This window comes from Panulirus ornatus, chromosome 67 (genome assembly GCF_036320965.1).
Source record: "Panulirus ornatus isolate Po-2019 chromosome 67, ASM3632096v1, whole genome shotgun sequence".
NCBI classification, from domain to species: domain Eukaryota; kingdom Metazoa; phylum Arthropoda; class Malacostraca; order Decapoda; family Palinuridae; genus Panulirus; species Panulirus ornatus.
In genome coordinates this window covers 8,176,683-8,195,397 of record NC_092290.1, presented here as the reverse complement: position 1 = coordinate 8,195,397, position 18,715 = coordinate 8,176,683, and the positions used below count along the sequence as shown (strand labels likewise).

General features: G+C 48.5%; 1 protein-coding gene across 1 annotated transcript in view; it reads left to right on the top strand.

Annotated features, from left to right (window-relative positions):
* LOC139747073 (uncharacterized) overlaps positions 1-18,715 on the top strand; it is a 54,848-nt gene that overhangs the window by 9,644 nt on the left and 26,489 nt on the right. The window contains exons 5-7 of the mRNA XM_071658865.1: positions 7,156-7,288; positions 14,665-14,778; positions 16,133-16,381. Coding sequence (XP_071514966.1) covers positions 7,156-7,288; positions 14,665-14,778; positions 16,133-16,381 — 496 coding nt within the window. The remainder of the gene's footprint in view (positions 1-7,155; positions 7,289-14,664; positions 14,779-16,132; positions 16,382-18,715) is intronic.

Sequence of the window (18,715 nt, the reverse complement as noted above, 5' to 3'; positions counted from 1 at the left end):
CTTTCCTCACTCATTCTCTCCATGTGCCCAAACCATTTCAAAACACCCTCTTCTGCTCTCTCAACCACGCTCTTTTTATTTCCACACATCTCTCTTACCCTTACGTTACTTACTCGATCAAACCACCTCACACCACACATTGTCCTCAAACATCTCATTTCCAGCACATCCATCCTCCTGCGCACAACTCTATCCATAGCCCACGCCTCGCAACCATACAACATTGTTGGAACCACTATTCCTTCAAACATACCCATTTTTGCTTTCCGAGATAATGTTCTCGACTTCCACACATTTTTCAAGGCTCCCAAAATTTTCGCCCCCTCCCCCACCCTATGATCCACTTCCGCTTCCATGGTTCCATCCGCTGACAGATCCACTCCCAGATATCTAAAACACTTCACTTCCTCCAGTTTTTCTCCATTCAAACTCACCTCCCAATTGACTTGACCCTCAACCCTACTGTACCTAATAACCTTGCTCTTATTCACATTTACTCTTAACTTTCTTCTTCCACACACTTTACCAAACTCAGTCACCAGCTTCTGCAGTTTCTCACATGAATCAGCCACCAGCGCTGTATCATCAGCGAACAACTGACTCACTTCCCAAGCTCTCTCATCCCCAACAGACTTCATACTTGCCCCTCTTTCCAGGACTCTTGCATTTACCTCCCTAACAACCCCATCCATAAACAAATTAAACAACCATGGAGACATCACACACCCCTGCCGCAAACCTACATTCACTGAGAACCAATCACTTTCCTCTCTTCCTACACGTACACATGCCTTACATCCTCGATAAAAACTTTTCACTGCTTCTAACAACTTGCCTCCCACACCATATATTCTTAATACCTTCCACAGAGCATCTCTATCAACTCTATCATATGCCTTCTCCAGATCCATAAATGCTACATACAAATCCATTTGCTTTTCTAAGTATTTCTCACATACATTCTTCAAAGCAAACACCTGATCCACACATCCTCTACCGCTGGCCGCCCCTGCAACTCAAAACACCTCTGGGGCGGTTCAGGCAACACACACAAAGGGGTGCCCGCGGCTTCCTCTGCAACACAATACAGGCAAGGTATACGGCACAGTGCGGGGACTTCCATGAAAAAATATAAGGAAAAGGGGGGAAGGGGGAAATGGGAATCTCTTTAATGCACACAGAACGCACCGGGGGGAGGGAGGGGGAGAACCACCACCACCCTGCACCCCGACAGAGCCCTCTGTTGGCGGTTCCCGCCAACACAAAGGAGAGAGAGATTATGTCACAAACTCACAGCGAAAAAAAAAGACGAAAAAAATATAACGATTCAGTTCGTTTAGGAATTCTCTCTCTCTCTTTCTCTCTCTCTCTCTCTCTCTCTCTCTCTCTCTCTCTCTCTCTCTCTCCATCGTCGTTCGCATCACGTTTACGCTCCTGGTGTGTCAAGGAGCGAGTTCGTTCCCCTCCCCCTCAGCACAGACCCACGGACGTACTGGGATACATATATATATATATATAGCTCAGCCCCTGATCCACGATCCTATACAACACATAGAAAACTCTGAAGGAGGGAGGGAAAAAAATCTGTCAATTCATTTTTCGTGATTTTTTTTTTTCTTTTTTCATTTCAACGCCTTGCGTTTCTTTGCCTTTCATTCAGAACACTCTAGGCCCCTCCCGCCCGGCTCTCTACCACAAAGGCACCACCAGACAGCGCCATACATACCCACACACACACACACACACACACACACACACGTTAAGGTACACACGGTACGACGTGTAGGACGAGAGATCTGGGGACTTAGAAACCCACCTGGCACTGATCCCCCACCACTAAGTTAGTGATGGAGTTCGATCCTATAACACTTAGGTTACAGGAGTTCGATCCTCCAACGCTAAGAGAGGGGGTTCGATTCTCCAACATGTCCAATCCTCCAGTACCATGTCAGGGAAGAATTCGATCCTCCAACACTAAGCTAGAGAAGTTGGATCCTCCAACAGCCTCTAAGCCAGGTGGTCGACCCTCCAACAGCTATTGAGGGATTAGTTTTTCAGCGACACATCAGCTGCACAACACACGACCCCTCACCTCCTACCTCTCAGATCCTTAAAGACAGTCAGCTACCAGCTGGTAACTTCATCAGCCCAAAAAAAAAAAAAACAAAGAACTTAAACGCTCTCAGCCAACCAACTGAAGAAGAAACACACCTCCCTCAGCTAACCGACCTCAGAGGCACAACTCACTCAGTTCACGAAACCAAGAAGTACAACACCCTCAGCTACCCACCCCCCAAAGGAACCCAGACTCCCTCACGTAGCCAACCCAGAAAACACGAACTGCCTCAGCTTATCAGCTAACCCAACCCAACAAGTACGTACGACTCCCTCAACTAATCAACCCAGGAGGCACGATTCTTCCCCCCAAGCTACCCAACCCAAGAAACCCGGACTCCCCCTCAGCTACCTAACCAAAGAAACCCGGACTTCCCCTCAGCTACCTAACCCAAGAAACCCGGACTCCCCCTCAGCTACCTAACCAAAGAAACCCGGACTATCCCCTCAGCTACCTAACCCAAGAAACCCGGACTATCCCCTCAGCTACCTAACCCAAGAAACCCGGACTATCCCCTCAGCTACCTAACCCAAGAAACCCGGACTATCCCCTCAGCTACCTAACCCAAGAAACCCGGACTATCCCCTCAGCTACCTAACCCAAGAAACCCGGACTCCCCCTCAGCTACCTAACTCAAGAAACCCGGACTCCCCCTCAGCTACCTAACCCAAGAAACCCGGACTATCCCCTCAGCTGCCTCACTAAGGAACCGAGACAGCAGCTACCCTCCTCCCCCGCCAGAAACACTTCAGATATTGGTTCACTTGAATATTCATGAGTGCCAACACGGCCTGGCCTGGCTGAGACTGGGAGTCTGTGTTGAGTGGTGTTGTTCTTGCTATCGAAGGGTCGCCAAATATACATTATTGGCCGCCCCCCATGAGAAGCGGAGGTACCACGCCTTGCGCTGACGGTGTATATAGATAACGGATGTATATATGATGAGGGGGAGGAGGCCTACCCACCTGAGTTGTTCATATATATAAATTTTTAGGTACCACGCCTTGCGCTGACGGTGTATATAGAAAACTGATGTATATACGAGGAGGAGGAGGGAGACCTACCGACCAACCTGAGCAGTTTATATATATATATATATATATATATATATATATATATATATATATATATATATATATATATATATATATATATATATATATATAAATTTTTGTCCCATATGGGTTTATAGTACTTAATTTTTGAACCGTAATGAACTGAGGTATATGCTTATCAATTCTCATGTGGAGTGGTTCCAAAACCTTTATTGTTATGAAAAAAATAAAAGAAGGAAAAGGAAGCAGGAAGAGGAAGAAGGGAGGAGAATGAGGGAGAGTTAGCAGACACATAAGGAGTCCCCGGGAAGACATAATAAGAGGGACCAGTTGTGCCTGGGTGATGGAGTTCTCAGTCACCCAAACAACAACTCATTTTCTCCGGAGAGGAAGGTGCGAACCCTGGGCAATATTCCCCGGCAGATGAGCCATCCGCTCCCCATAACCTGGGGAACAGGCGACCATCTGTCAACGTCACGTTCTCTGGGGGAGGTGTCCTCCAGTGAATGCATCCTCCTGCTAAGGAGGTGAAGGAGGTCCCACGCTGTGTGTATATCCTGCCGCTGAGGTAAGGAGGTCCTCCGCCGTGTATATCCTGCCGCTGAGGTAAGGAGGTCCTCCGCCGTGTATATCCTGCCGCTGAGGTAAGGAGGTCCTCCGCCGTGTATATCCTGCCGCTGAGGTAAGGAGGTCCTCCGCCGTGTATATCCTGCCGCTGAGGTAAGGAGGTCCTCCGCCGTGTATATCCCGCCGCTGAGGTGAAGGAGGTCCTCCGCCGTGTATATCCCGCCGCTGAGGTAAGGAGGTCCTCCGCCGTGTATATCCCGCCGCTCAGGACCCACCAAGAGAAGAGGGAGGACCCTGTGACTCCAGCTGCCTCGACACTGCCTCTTACTCCTGATAGAGGTATGGACACGCTCTTTGTCAGCCACACGACAAGCGCCACAGTACATTTCATCTCGACTGAGCAACGATATCTTACTGACGTGTGAGGGTTTAGAATCACTTAAATGAAAGGCTTCCTGACGAAATGGAGACTTCGAGCTGTACCTAAAGACACATACTATATAAATATATACATATATATATATGTGTGTGTGTGTGTGTGTGTGTGTGTGTGTGTTACCGGACCCCACCTGCTTCGAGTTACACCCCGCGAGAGAGAAGAGTCACCTTTGTCGAGGCTGATGCAAGAGAGTGAGTACACTCGTGTGAGAGAGCTTCAATATCTCCCTGCCAAGCTAGCTAGCTGTATGTATCTTACAGGGAGGGAGTTTTACACTAGTGGGGTCCCCTTTCTCCGCACAGTCTCTGTCATCATAGAACTCCTTAAATTCATGCATGGTGTCCGCGCCTGATATGTCCTCAGTCATTCTATTTCGTTCATCCATTATTCTTAAACTGTGAAAGCACTTCTTTACGTCTCTGTTATCAAGTTCCTTGCTAAAATTTAATGCTATTTCCTCTACTTGTTCTATCCATACGTCTGTCTATCTCTCATATTCTCTTTGTTCGGCGATCTATCTTTCCATCCACCTACCTTTCTATCTATCTACCTAATGATGTGCCTATACATCTATCACCTTCATGCATGTTATCAACGCAGAGATAAGGTACTGGGGTTAAGATTTCTCACTTTCTCTCCCCTCTTACTCACCACCTTCTCTCTCTCTCTCTCTCTCTCTCTCTCTCTCTCTCTCTCTCTCTCTCTCTCTCTCTCTCTCTCTCTCTCAAAAGCCCCCTCACCCCCCCAATCCTTCCTCTCTATTTCTTCCCTCTCCCTACACTCTCTCTCTCTCTCTCTCTCTCTCTCTCTCTCTCTCTCTCTCTCTCTCTCTCTCTCTCTCTCTCTCTCTCTCTCTCTCTCAAAAGCCCCCTCACCCCCCAATCCTTTCTCTCTATTTCTTCCCTCTCCCTACTCTCTCTCTCTCTCTCTCTCTCTCTCTCTCTCTCTCTCTCTCTCTCTCTCTCTCTCTCTCTCTCTCTCTCTCAAAAGCCCCCTCACCCCCCCAATCCTTCCTCTCTATTTTTCCCTCTCCCTACTCTCTCTCTCTCTCTCTCTCTCTCTCTCTCTCTCTCTCTCTCTCTCTCTCTCTCTCTCTCTCTGCCACCAGCCTCCCTCCCTCCTCCCTCCTGGTATCGACAGCGATCATCAGAGAGACAGTTAAGCAATTTGCTCGTGTTGTCACAAGAGCGTTGGCCACACACGGCCGAGTTAAGTCGTCTGCACTCTAACGGTGGAGGCTGAAGTTTAACCTGCTCCTGCTGCTACTGCTTGCTTGCTGCAGGAGCGTGTGTGTGTGTGTGTGTGTGTGTGTGTGTGTGTGTGTGTGTGTGTGTGTGTCTTTCACGGTTCACACTCCCTCAGCTACTGTTCCCAGGAAGGGAGAGGGGGGCTGTGTCTCTGCCCGTAGTGTTGAGGTCGCTGTCTACTTTGGTCGCGGGTAAGAGAGAGCCTCACTCCCCCACTGTGCTTATGGGTGGCAGACTTCCAAAGCCGCTCTCAACACTGGGGTCTTATCATGGTGAGACTGATTTCCCACATTATGTGGAGTGAGGGGAAAAAGCCATTCTTCTCCCACAGACTTTATAAGGGGAAAATCATCGTCCACAGTGGCTTTAGAGGGGAGGTTAAGATATACAACTGTTGCTCGTTTGCAAGGCGGAATTCTATTTTAAACATTTTTTAGAATATTTAAAATCTAAGAATTTTACATCTTGATTCTTTTTTTAAATCTTCAATGTCATTGAAAAAAATACATATCAAGGTCGTCCATCTCACCCAGAGGCTGGGGAGAAAGAAGCCATACTAAACGCCCCTTGAAGGACGGGGGAATTCGTCCTTAGCCAACATAGGGACCTCTTAGAAAGGGAGGTATACAGCGCCGCCTGAGGGAGGAGAGGTCGCTGTTGGATCTGCCTGGAGCGAGGCGAGGGAGGGAGGAGGGATGCCGCTCTCGCTGCCGTGCCTTTATGAGGAACTTCTCTTGTTGACACTGCTGGAGGAGGGAGGGAGGTTCTCCAGGCGTCTCCGGCTATTCCGCCCGGGTTACTGCCTACCTTGCATGTGGGATTTGTGGCTCTCGAGCTCGGTGCGAAGAAGGGATCGTCAGGCCCTGCAGCAGGGAGGTCGTGGCTGCCTGTAGGAGGAGGTGTGTGTGTGTGTGTGTGTGTGTGTGTGTGTGTGTGTGTGTGTGTGTGTGTGTGTGTGTGTGTTTTGAAAACTAAGAGGTCGTCTGAAAAACAGAGCGTAAAGTTGAGAACGTGCAATCTACAGCAAGGAAGAGAGACAGGTAACGGGATGTGATGCTGGGAGAGAGAGAGAGAGAGAGAGAGAGAGAGAGAGAGAGAGAGAGAGAGAGAGAGAGAGAGAGAGAGAGAGAGAGAGAGAGAGAGAGAGAGAGAGGGGGGGGGGGGGCAAAAAATGGAAAACTGAGGGGAAAAAAAAAGACAGAAGTATAAAGAGGCTGCGAGAACGGAAGGGGAAATGAAAGTAGATGAAACAGTAAGAGGAAAAAAAATATGATAAATACATTCAAACTATCTGACAGGAAGAGTTCAGTGTGGGATAATGGAGCTGTGTGCGTGGGACGATGATAACGGGGGAAATGGGAGATCCACAAGAGAAGTTATGTTCGGTGGCATGTGTGTGTTCTCCCCATACGAGGATAACAACTGTAGAGTTGTTCTTCATAACAGTAGAGTTCTTCCTCGAAGGTTATGTCGTTATCTTGTAGCAGAGTTCTACACAGGGAGGGAAGGGTGGTGTTTAACTAGTATGATCTTGCATGAACCCAATACTGTTACAGGGACACAAAGGTGATGTTCCCTGTGGGTGATGTAGCGACCTTGTAATCTTGGATCAAAGTTCTTCACCGAGGGAGCACCGGCGTTATCTTTCTCTGAAGATAACCAACGTCGAAGCACGACAGAGGAGGCGTTCCGTGTGGGTGATTGAAGTCATCTCTTATCACAATTCTTCAGAGGAAGACCTGCAGTGTTATCTGTGAAGATAACCCCAACACAGAAGGGAGTTCCATGTTATCCCCACATGAGGATCCCTCGTGTCCTCTATCTTATCCTGAAGATAACACGATGACACAGGAGGAATTTCCTTGTGAGTTATCTCACACAAGAGACAAACTTGGTCCTCCACTGCACGCGAGTTAATGAGAACCATTGCTAATGACGCTCCCAGGGAGGGAACTGTTCCCCCACGCCCTCCTGCTTGAGCAGCAGCAACAGCAGCCATTAGCACGCGGCAGGTTTTGAGATGTTGTAGCTCAGAGAAAAAGTTATGATGGACACTGTGTTGTCCTCCTGATTGAGGAACAGAACATCTGTTGTACCCTCCACCCGGCCCCTGCTTCCTCAGTGGGGAACAGAGCAGCTGCTGTCCACCCAGTGGGGGAACAGAGGATATTGTATCCCAAGTGAAGAACAGAGCAGGTGTTGTCCTTTCCACTGGGGAACAGGGCTTCTGTTCCATCCCTCCCAGGTTGTATACAGAGCAGTTGTCTCCCCAGTGGGTAACACAACACCAGGTTTACCCCCTTTCCTTTCCCCCCCAACCACAAGTAGGAGAACCAGAGCACCTCTCACCTTCGCGATAAAACTGGAAGAAGAACCACCGCTGGCCAAGGCGGATATAAAAGAGGAAGGTCGAGAAATACCTGGAGCCCTGCGGCGACCGCTCCGAAATATGTCTACATTTTCCTAACAAGTTGGATTTCAGGATTGCATTTTTCAGAGCAGGAAACGATCGTAAAGTTCGCAGGGATGGTGCTTGAGGAGGAGGAGGAGGAGGAGTGTGTGTGTGTGTGTGTCCGGGTGAGGCTGAGATAACGGCCAGAAGAGGGCGAGGAACACCTCTCTCAACTGTCTCAGGCTCCCTCAAACTTCCATTACAGGAGATTCCCTTGGGCCCTCTGCCCCCCTTCCCTAAGAAAAGAGCCTTACGGTTCGATCTCCTTGCCCCTTTTTTTATTCTCCTTATTCTCTGCTGGCTACAGAAAAAAAGAAAACCCCTTTTGGTTCCCCATCTCCCTTTAACTTGCCCCTGTGGGCCCCAAATACCCCATTTTCTGCTGGCCCCCCCAAATAAGGGGGAAAAGCCCTTACACTCACCTTCCCTCAGGCCCTTTTTTTCCCTTTGAATCTTCCTTACTTCTCAGGCAATCCTCCAGACAAATATGTTCCTTTTAAGACCTCCTCCCCCCCGATAAAAATGTTCATCTGAGATACTCTAGATCATTTTCCAATGGGTTATCCTGCGAACAAAGGTGAAAATCTGCTGTGCCTGGCCCGCCGATTCTGCAACACGCGGTGGGGCTGAGATGAAATTTATTTCGGGGGATGGAGAGAGAGAGGGAGGGGGAGAGAGGGGAGAGAGAGGAGAGAGGGGAGAACACACACACCCCCACAACACACACCCCACACACACACACCCCACACCACACACCCCACACACACACCCCACACACACACACCCCAACACCACACACACACACACCACACAAAACCCCTACAAACATACACGTTTGAGATCTTTTCCAACTCACCCTTTTTCCCGGGCCACACCCTCATTCATCACACCGGTTTTAGAATAAAAACCTCCCCTTGACGGTCGAAAGGCCCCGGCCTTTCCTTTTAAACAATGTCAACAACCCCCAAAACCCATCCCCAAACAATATTAAGGGGTCCCTGACGATGCGGGACACGCCCCAACCCCATCCTTCTAACAATCATTAACTTGCCTAAACCTTTTCCCGTTCCCTTCAGAAAAAACCAAACCTTTACACCTAACATTTCGCAAACAACCCACTAACCATTCTATAACGGGTGGGGTTAAACATGCTAAAAACCATCCTTTTAAAAACAATTAAACAATCCCCAACTGTTTAACAGGAAAATTGGGAAAATAAAAATCACGTTTAAAAACACCCGGGTTCCCTGTACGTCAGCCTTTTTTGCTTTTAAAAATAAACTATAGAGAAAACGGGGAAAATTTAATTTGGGGCTCTGAAAGGGTTTTAAAACATCCCATTCATTTTTTAAAGGTTCCCCACGAGAAATTGGCCCCTTACATGTTTTTTCCCCTTTTTTTTTCTCCCCTCCTCAGGCGGGGACTCAGAAGGGGGGGGCGGGGAAAAAAGCAAGAATACGTTGACCCCAGTGTGGAAGGTCGGGGGTGAGGTGGGGGATAAAAGGGGCCCCCAAACTGACCTTTGACCCGGTTGAGGGTAAGGACTCGGGGCAAAAGCTTAAAAATTTGTGGGGTCAAATTTCGGGGGTGTCCCCGCCCTTTTGTTCGCCCTCGTAAAACCTAACGGTTTTTTTAACGGTGGGGGTTTTAAAAAAATGCTGGCCCTGGGGTTTGGGATCTCCCCTTTTTCCCGTCTTCCATGTCTTTCTTTGACCACCAGATACACCCTGTGTCATAGGTTGGTGCTCTAGCATAACCTCTCCCAGTATCTAAGTACACAAGTGTGATATAACCAAAACCGTCTTATACCATTATATGAATAAATTTTATAACAAAAAAAAGGATGTTATATACGGGTTGTCTCCTCCTTCACCCCCAAGACCAAAGCTAACACATCCATCCTGCACGTGCCCCCCCCCCCCCCCCCCGCCAACCCAAAAGGGGCAGTCATTTTTAAAACTATTTTTGGTTGCCTTTTTTTGCATAATTTACCCTCCTCTTGTTTTGTTTAGAAAGACAATTTAAATATTTGGCCCCGGCCTTCTGGGTGGCTGACGGGGGGAAATTTTGAAATTATACAAATCATTGAAAGATGACTTTTCCCCTTTTGGGTATTCTCTTTCATTCTACACACACACACACACACACACACACACACACACACACACACACACACACATTTATATATATATATATATATATATATATATTATATATATATATATATATATATATATATATATATATATATATATATATATATATATATATATATATATATATCCTCGGGACAGACACTCATTTCTATCAACAACATAGACTCGGGGTGGGGTTGGCCTGGCGGGCAAAACAGTGCTATAAACCAACGTAACAGCATTAACAACCGAGGAAAGGAGGGGAGGTCAGACGAGAGAGAGAGAGAGAGAGAGAGAGAGAGAGAGAGAGAGAGAGAGAGAGAGAGAGAGAGAGAGAGAGAGAGAGAGAGAGAGAGAGAGAGAGACCTTGGCCCTTGGCCCTTACGCTGGGCCTCCCGGAAATCTCAGAGGTGGATAAGAGATGCTATGTCGTCTGCAGTGAGGAGGAGGAGGAGGAGCAGCGCGGAGGGGGATGACAACACCCACGACGTGTACAGGAGAAAGACGTACGACAAAGGTGGACACGTCACGGTGGGAGGGGTGGGTGGCGGGTGAAATGTGTGCCGGAGAAAGTTCAGGTGGGATTCTTTTTTCTTTCTTATTTGGGAAAGATGACGATGGTGAGGCTTCTCCTATGAGTGTGTGTGTGTGTGTGTGTGTGTGTGTGTGTGTGTGACGGTGGGCAAGAGGTAGGACGGGGCGGGTGATGGTGCGCCTCACTCAGGTGGTGGGTATCGGCGGCTGTGTGTTCCGGCGGTGGGAGGGTGTGTGTGAGGTAGTGGAAGGCATGAGAGAAGCAAGCCCGTTCTCCTGGTGGGTTTGAGAGGTGGGTTGAAGGTGGGCATGCCCAACAACCCAGGCTAGAGAGCCGAGGGGTGGGTCGGTATGGCACCTGTGGCTCCTCCAACAGGCGTATGTGTCCTTGTAGGTGTATGTATCCTTGGAAGTGTATGTGTTCTTGTATATGTATGTATCCTTTTATATGTGTGTATCCTTGTATATGCGTATGTATACATCCTTAGGACCATCATGTGTTCTCCCTTCGTTAAGGCTACGGCTTGTCATCCCCCCAGTACGCTGAAACACACACAGTAGGTGTCCGTACCTGGGATACAGTGTACGTGTCCGCACGATCACACTGCAACGGAGGCGAAGAGCTGTTCATCTCCCTTCCTTATATGTATCCCTGTGTTAAACACTGTGACGCAGACTGTAAGCGTCCGTGTGTTAGAAGGACACAGTTTGCGCCCGCGGACAGGCCATGTAACACTCTTTTAGGTATTCCTGTACCGTCACACGACGCCAGACAACACGTCGTACTATTCTACGTCCGTCAGGGTTGGGTCACTTACGCCAGGGCAGAGAGGATCAAACACTCTCGAAGCACAGAGGGGCGGGGCACCACCAAAGGGGGTAGCAAACCACCCCCTTCCTCCCTCTCTCTCCCTCCCTACTTCATCCTCACCAGCAAACATCATAACGAAGTGACGCGAATTTCGACCTTCGCGTGGGCGCATTTAACTCCGCTCTCGTGCACCGCGCGCAGCGGAGAATGATCACATGAAGACCAGAGGCAATCTTGCAAAAATGAAGATTATTCGCGCTTTTGACCTCTCGTCTTTCCTTACGTTACAATAGATAGCCACGTGTGTGTGTGTGTGTGTGTGTGTGTGTGTGTGTGTGTGTGTGTGTGTGGCAGGGGGGGGGGATCTCTCTCTCTCTCTCTCAACAGACGTCGTGCGGCGCAAGGCATAATGACCTCTGATGACCCTTTCTGCCGGAGGAACTGGCATTAAAAAGATCCTCTCAGAGGGGGGGGGGGGGGAGAACATGAGTGTCGTGGGAGGGTGGGGTGGGGTTTGTCTGAGGCGGTTCGTTAACAAGGCTCACCAGAGAGAGAGAGAGAGAGAGAGAGAGAGAGAGAGAGAGAGAGAGAGAGAGAGAGAGAGAGAGAGAGAGAGAGAGAGAGAGAGAGAGAGAGAGAGACGCCCCAGGGGGAGGCATGAAGTGATGATGAATATCACTCACCACACGAGTGGAGTATTTCAGGCGCGACATTGTATTCATGAGTCAGATCGCAGAACAGCTGGGTCACAACATCTCCCCTTCTCCCCCCCCCCCCCCCCCCCCCCGAGTCAAGACATGTGACTTCACACACACACACACACACACACACGAGTGTTGAGTCCGAAGATCTTGTTAAGGCTTCAGGTGCGTGGGTGCAAGTTGTTAGCGTCGGGGTAAAGATTCCAGCTTGTTTATTTGAGATGGTGGGTGGTGGTGGTGGTGGTACGTGGTGGCGGTGGTACGTGGTGGCGGTGGTAGTGGCACCAGATGATGGTGGTACGTGGCGCTGGTGGTGGTGGTACGTGGTACCAGGTGGTGGTACGCTGTAGTGGTGGTACGTGGTACAGGTGGTAGTACGTTGAGGTACCAGGTGGTGGTACGTGGTACCATGTAGTGGTACGTGGTGGTGGTACGGGGTACCATGTAGTGGTACGTGGTGGTGGTGGTGGTGGTACGTGGTACCAGGTGTTGGTAAGTGGTGGTAGGTGGTGGTGGTGGTAGAAGGCCTTTGTCACATACCACACCACAATCAAAAGAGGGAGGCACGGATTTCCGCGACATGATTACGGTAGACTCTGTCAGGGAGAGACTCCCCGTCCATTCTCTCCTCTCCTCAGCAATATCATGCCTTTGAGGGTCTGTCAGATCATCCGCAGACCATCGGGGTATCATCATCATACACATTTGGATGGTTATACACACCCTAAAGAGTGAATGTAAGGTACGCTTAACGTGGGATGGAAACTACAAGAAAAATAGTTATTGCAACACGGAATTAATCACCAGACTCCCTTATCCCTCTCTCTGTTTGTCGAAGATCGTCTAAGGGGGAAAGTGAGAGGGAATGGGAATGGGGTGGGAGGGAGATTTGATAGTGGGGAGGAAGAGAGAGAGAGAGAGAGAGAGAGAGAGAGAGAGAGAGAGAGAGAGAGAGAGAGAGAGAGAGAGAGAGAGAGAGAGAGAGAGGCGTAGGGAATGAGGGCGCAGGAAGAGGAGCGAGGATATATACGAGCAGGGGGAACGATTAGAAGCCAGATAAGGACGCGTTGTGTAGGGAGAGACTAGCAGTGAGAACCGGTGGAGATACCGTGGTGGTGGTGGTGGTGGTGATGGTAAGGGAAGGGAAGATGATGTTATATTCATTATGTGTACAAATGCGTAGATGTATGTGTGATTATATGTACGTATGTATGTCTTCCTTTACGTTTGTGTGTGTGTGTGTGTGTGTGTGTGTGTGTGTGTGTGTGTACGGCTTTTTGGAGAACACGCCACCAGCAAACAACTCCAGCAGGACCCGGCTCTGAGCGTGTTCGGTTATTGCCTTTAACAGGTAATTGGCTTCACCGCTGTCAAGTGAAGCTGCAAATAGTTTAGTGTATCGGCCAATTGGTCGTTTGGACCCCGGGTCGTCCTTCAGAGATGGGAGAAGCCACGTCGGGCCGGGTATATTCCGGGTGGGTATATCCGGGCATATACTCGAGGTCCCCTCGAATATATCTGTGAAGTTGGGCGAGGTACATCTAAGTTGGACAGAGGTATATCGGATGTCTAATACCTTACGGCATATCAGGATATATCGAAGGCGTAACTGTGTATATCAGGGACCCTACAGAGCATACCCAGGGGAGGGTATAACGCTAATTCTGAGACACGAATAGTTGTACATCACAGCATGTTTCCCGAAAGGCCTGAGAGCACTTTGCGGTGGGACAAGGCGCGTACATGTAGGGCCATTGGAGTAAATGGCCGATGACTACCTAATTGCCACCTGGCGGAGGCCGCCGTAACATAACACGTCCAACATACTGGTAATGGGAGGGGGAAAAAATGATCACACAGTAATGGCAGTGTGTGTGTGTGTGTGTGTGTGTATGTGTGTGTGTGGCGAGGCCATTCCCGTCCGGGTGGAAGTATCGTATGCCATTGGTAAGTATTATACGCCGGTCATTGTTGTTCAGTGCCGATAATTGCCGTTCAAATGCTGGTAATATTCATCCCTTGCTTGGTCAGTATTAACGTACCCACCTCCCTCCCTCCGGCAATATCAAGGAATTATAATGTTTATGGGTATCACGCTGTGCTCGCGATTACCGTAAACTTCACAGCATGTGTGCTCACCGTAAAGCAAAGATGATTATCGTACGCTTGTCTCCCGCTAACACACCTCCTACTTATCTTGTGTGTCTTTATCTTACTTTACCTCGTTATCTCCCTTCATTTCCTATGGCCAGCATTTCCCTCAGCATCTCTTATCTCCTCTGGCTCTATATCCTACAGTGTACCTTATCTCCTATGGCTCCATATCCTTATCGTAGTTCTTCCTTTCCTTCCTTCATCATCTCTGTCCCTTATTGTCGTACTGGTCCAACATCTGAATCAAATATGTACGTGCCTTCAGCAGAAGGCCTCGTAGGACCAGATACTGGGAACTGAGTTTATATATATACATTATTCCTAATAATGCCAGATATATGGAACATCCATATATATATATGTCCTGGTAATGCCAGGTATGTGTACCGTTGTACCGTGAATGCTTGTACCACTCTAATTCTCTCCCTCTCTCTCTCTCTCTCTTGCCAACAGTGGTGCCCTCCCGGCTCGTGGTACTGGACCAGAACCAACGAGCTGTACCGGCGGGGTTCCTTGGCCCTCTCACCGAGGGAGAGGCACTCACCCTCTACTGCGTCGCCACAGGAGGTGAGAGTCGGAAGGGTGGTTGAGGCGGTGAGGGAAGGGAAGGTAAGGTAGGAGGGAGAGGCTCTCTCTCTCTCTCTCTCTCTCTCTCTCTCTCTCTCTCTCTCTCTCTCTCTCTCTCTCTCTCTCTCTCTCTCAGCAGCGGCTATAGACGAGGCAGGAAAAAGGGCCGCCTCCTCCTAAGAGAGAGAGAGAGAGAGAGAGAGAGAGAGAGAGAGAGAGAGAGAGAGAGAGAGAGAGAGAGAGAGAGAGAACCAGTGATAGTCTCATCTCCCTAAGGGGGAAAAAAAGAGAAAGGAGGAGGAGGAGGAGGAGGAGGAGAGGAAAGAAAGATGTGTTCCATTTCTACCCTGAGGTAAGGATGGAAGGAGATATGTCACTTCCCCTGGAGAGAGAGAGAGAGAGAGAGAGAGAGAGAGAGAGAGAGAGAGAGAGAGAGAGAGAGAGAGAGAGAGAGAGAGAGAGAGAGAGAGAGAGAGAGAGAGAGCAGTCCAGGGTGGGCTGGGAGGAGTGAGGTGGGAGGAAGTGGGGCGACCACAGGGCAAAGAGCAGTGTCCCTGGCTGTGTGCGTCCCTACCTACGTCTGGCCGGCCATGGTGAGCTGTGAGGTGTTCTGAGGACCTGTGTGTGTGTGGTTTTCAGCTGGTGTGGAGTGGCTGAGGCGAGGATAGAAGGACACCTAAATGTGGACGAGAGATGTGGGAAGATGACAAACGAGTGCAGGTGAGGACAGATGATAATGATGATGATGATGATGATGACGGTGGTGAGACACAGAATAGAAAGACAAGAAAGAATCAGAGGCGAAGAAGATCAGACAGGAGAAAAGAAAAAAACACGAAATTCAGAAAAACGTAGAGAGAGACGGAAGAAGAGACATAACAGGAATGGATTATCATCGTCTCCTTGAGACAGTGAGAAAAGAAGGCTTTTAACACGTGAGAGAGAGAGAGAGAGAGAGAGAGAGAGAGAGAGAGAGAGAGAGAGAGAGAGAGAGAGAGAGAGAGAGAGAGAGAGAGAGAGAGAGAGAGAGAGAGAAACGTCCCCCCCCGCCCACCCCAACACTTCCCCAGACCAATACAGACACATATAGGGGCAAAAGCCGACCCCAGAGAGTGCTTAGTGTCAGCGCCTCAGGTAAGATGACCGACCTCAGGGTGACCCCTAGGTCAACTGAAAGACCTCAGAGTACTCGCCTCCCTCGTGACCTTAAGAAATAATGGTTCCTCACCCTTATATATATATATATATATATATATATATATATATATATATATATATATATATATATATATATATATATATATATATATATATATATATATATATATGACCTTTGACCTTGTGTCCTATTCAGGTCGACCAGCACCCGAGGTCACCTGGTGGAGGGGGTCAACGCTTCTGGCCAATCGCAGCGTCATACTGAGGCACGACGACGGAGCCCGCGCTCCCTCCTCGGGCGTGGGCGTGGGCGTGCGCCAGGTGAGGACAGAGCTGAGCATCCCGGCCCTCACAAGGGATTACCTCCACGCCAACCTGACCTGCCGCGCCTCAAACAACAACATCACGGAGCCACACTCCACCACACTCGCCCTCGACGTGTACTGTAAGTATACTGCATCTTGTAGAGCCGACGTGTTGCAGCGGACGTGTTGTAGAGGTTGTATGTTGTAGACGTGAAGTGCTCTAGTGGATGTACACTGAAGAGGCAACATGTTGTGGTGGATGTGTGAGGCAAAGGCGACGTGTGGTAGCGGATGTATATTCCAGAGACAAGAGTCGGAAATCGATGTATACTGTAGAGGCGACGTGTTGTGCTGCCTGCATATTGTAGACGCGACATATTTCAACGGATGTATACTGTAGAGGCTACTTGATGTAGCGTCAATATATCAGCTGCTGTGAGAGCAATAGTTCCTCTCATTCACCTGGAGACCCGGGTTCGACCCCTTGGGCTCGAAGGGCGCTGTCAGAGTCGGTGGCCCACAAAGGCGTCCACTGCCCAGGTGTCATTACGATCTTCAACGCGTGTGCCTAATACTCCCCAGCATAACGTATCCCCATTTCATCTCAGTACAATCTAAACTGTCTCTCATTCAAGAAGTATAATACAGGTACTGACTGACCCGGGACCAACCGAGCGAATTAAAAAGCAGTATCTACAACTACCATAGGCCATCATTAAGAATATAAACGCCTCATTAACTACCTAACTAACTAAGCACTTAATATCATCATGGTTCCCATTACGACTGGTAAATGGCTTAACGAACGTAATGGCATTATCAGAACAATAACGGCAGCCCATTTGTTAACCGCCGAATGGCCTCGTTCCCTTAACACAGCTGTTTAAAGATTCACAGGTTTACACCCGTCACGTACCAATTACCATGCTCATTAAAGACACGGAGGGGGAGGTACAGGAAGCACAGAATCATTTCGACTAATTACGACACTCAAGTTATTTGACTGTTCTGGTCTCCTAAGACCCACTAGAGTAAGAGGGGTGCGACCCTGGGGTCACACTGGACGATCCTTGAGCACAAACTTACAACTCTTGGGTCAGACGTTACGACTCTTGAGCACAGAGGTACGACCCTTGCGTCAAACAATAGGACCCTTGACTACGACGGTACGATCCTTTGAATACGACGGTACGACCCCAGACTACGATGGTACGACCCTTGAAGAACGCCGGTTAGACCCTTGGGTAAGACGGTACGACCCTTGGGTCCGACAGGACGATCCTTTGACTACGACGGCACGATCCCTTTAAAGCACGACGGTACGACTCCCTCAGCACGATGGTACGACCACACAAGCACGAATTCATGACCCTCGAGTACGAAGGCACGACCCGACGAACAAAGACAACGATCATGATGAGAAAACATCAACTGTCGTAAAAAAAAAAAAATGTAAAAAGATATTGTAAAAACAAAGACTTCTACAAACACAGTCGAGGGAAGATGTAAGTAAATTTGACGACTGGAGTTAGAAATGAACATCCCCGTCTCTGTAGAGAAATATTCTATTACGAAAGTACATCACAGTGGAGAAAAATATACGGGAGGAGGGTGTGGGGACTTTTTACATGGCTGGATGACTGTGTTGTTTCAGACACCCAGAAGGGTGTAAATATCCCAGCATGTAGAGCGAGTGTAAATGAGGGTTAATGGGTGTAGACGCCTACATCCCCCTTAATGGGTGTAGATACCTGCATCCCCCTTAATGGGTGAAGACTACCTACATCCCCCAGGAATCGTAGGATTACATACAAGGGCGTAGAAACAGGAGGACTACAAGGAAGGATTGGAGAATATGAGATTTTTTTTTTAACAGAAAGTGTAAATGATAGAATATGGAGACAGGAATAATCAAACAGATATTGAAATGATGGGACCAGTTGAGGGAGAAGGGTTCATAAAGGGTGCAGGGAGAAAAGAAACCAAAGATAACAGAGATATGATGATAAGAGAACAAAGAACATGGCAGACAATGAAGTAACTTATGACAATTTGGCCTTGGTTCTAACAGGCAATAAATCAATACGAAGCACTGAATAGGGTGCACGTTATTTTTACAATTATCATGGCGTTCTTCACAAATATTTAAGTGAATTAATGAAAAAAAGGAGGTGGAAGGCTCTCCAATCACTATATATCATAAAGTTAGATACAATCTACGGTGCAGAGAGAGAGAGAGAGAGAGAGAGAGAGAGAGAGAGAGAGAGAGAGAGAGAGAGAGAGAGAGAGAGAGAGAGAGAGAGAGAGAGAGAGAGAGAGAGAGAGATAAGATACAGACATATCTATATTAGATATATTTATAGAACAGGGATGGAAGACGGAAGTGGACTTAACAACATGTAATCTCACTTCGACGGAATACATTGCATCCTAATTGGAGTGAGAGAGTTTTTTCTTTCCCCTGGGCACTGAAG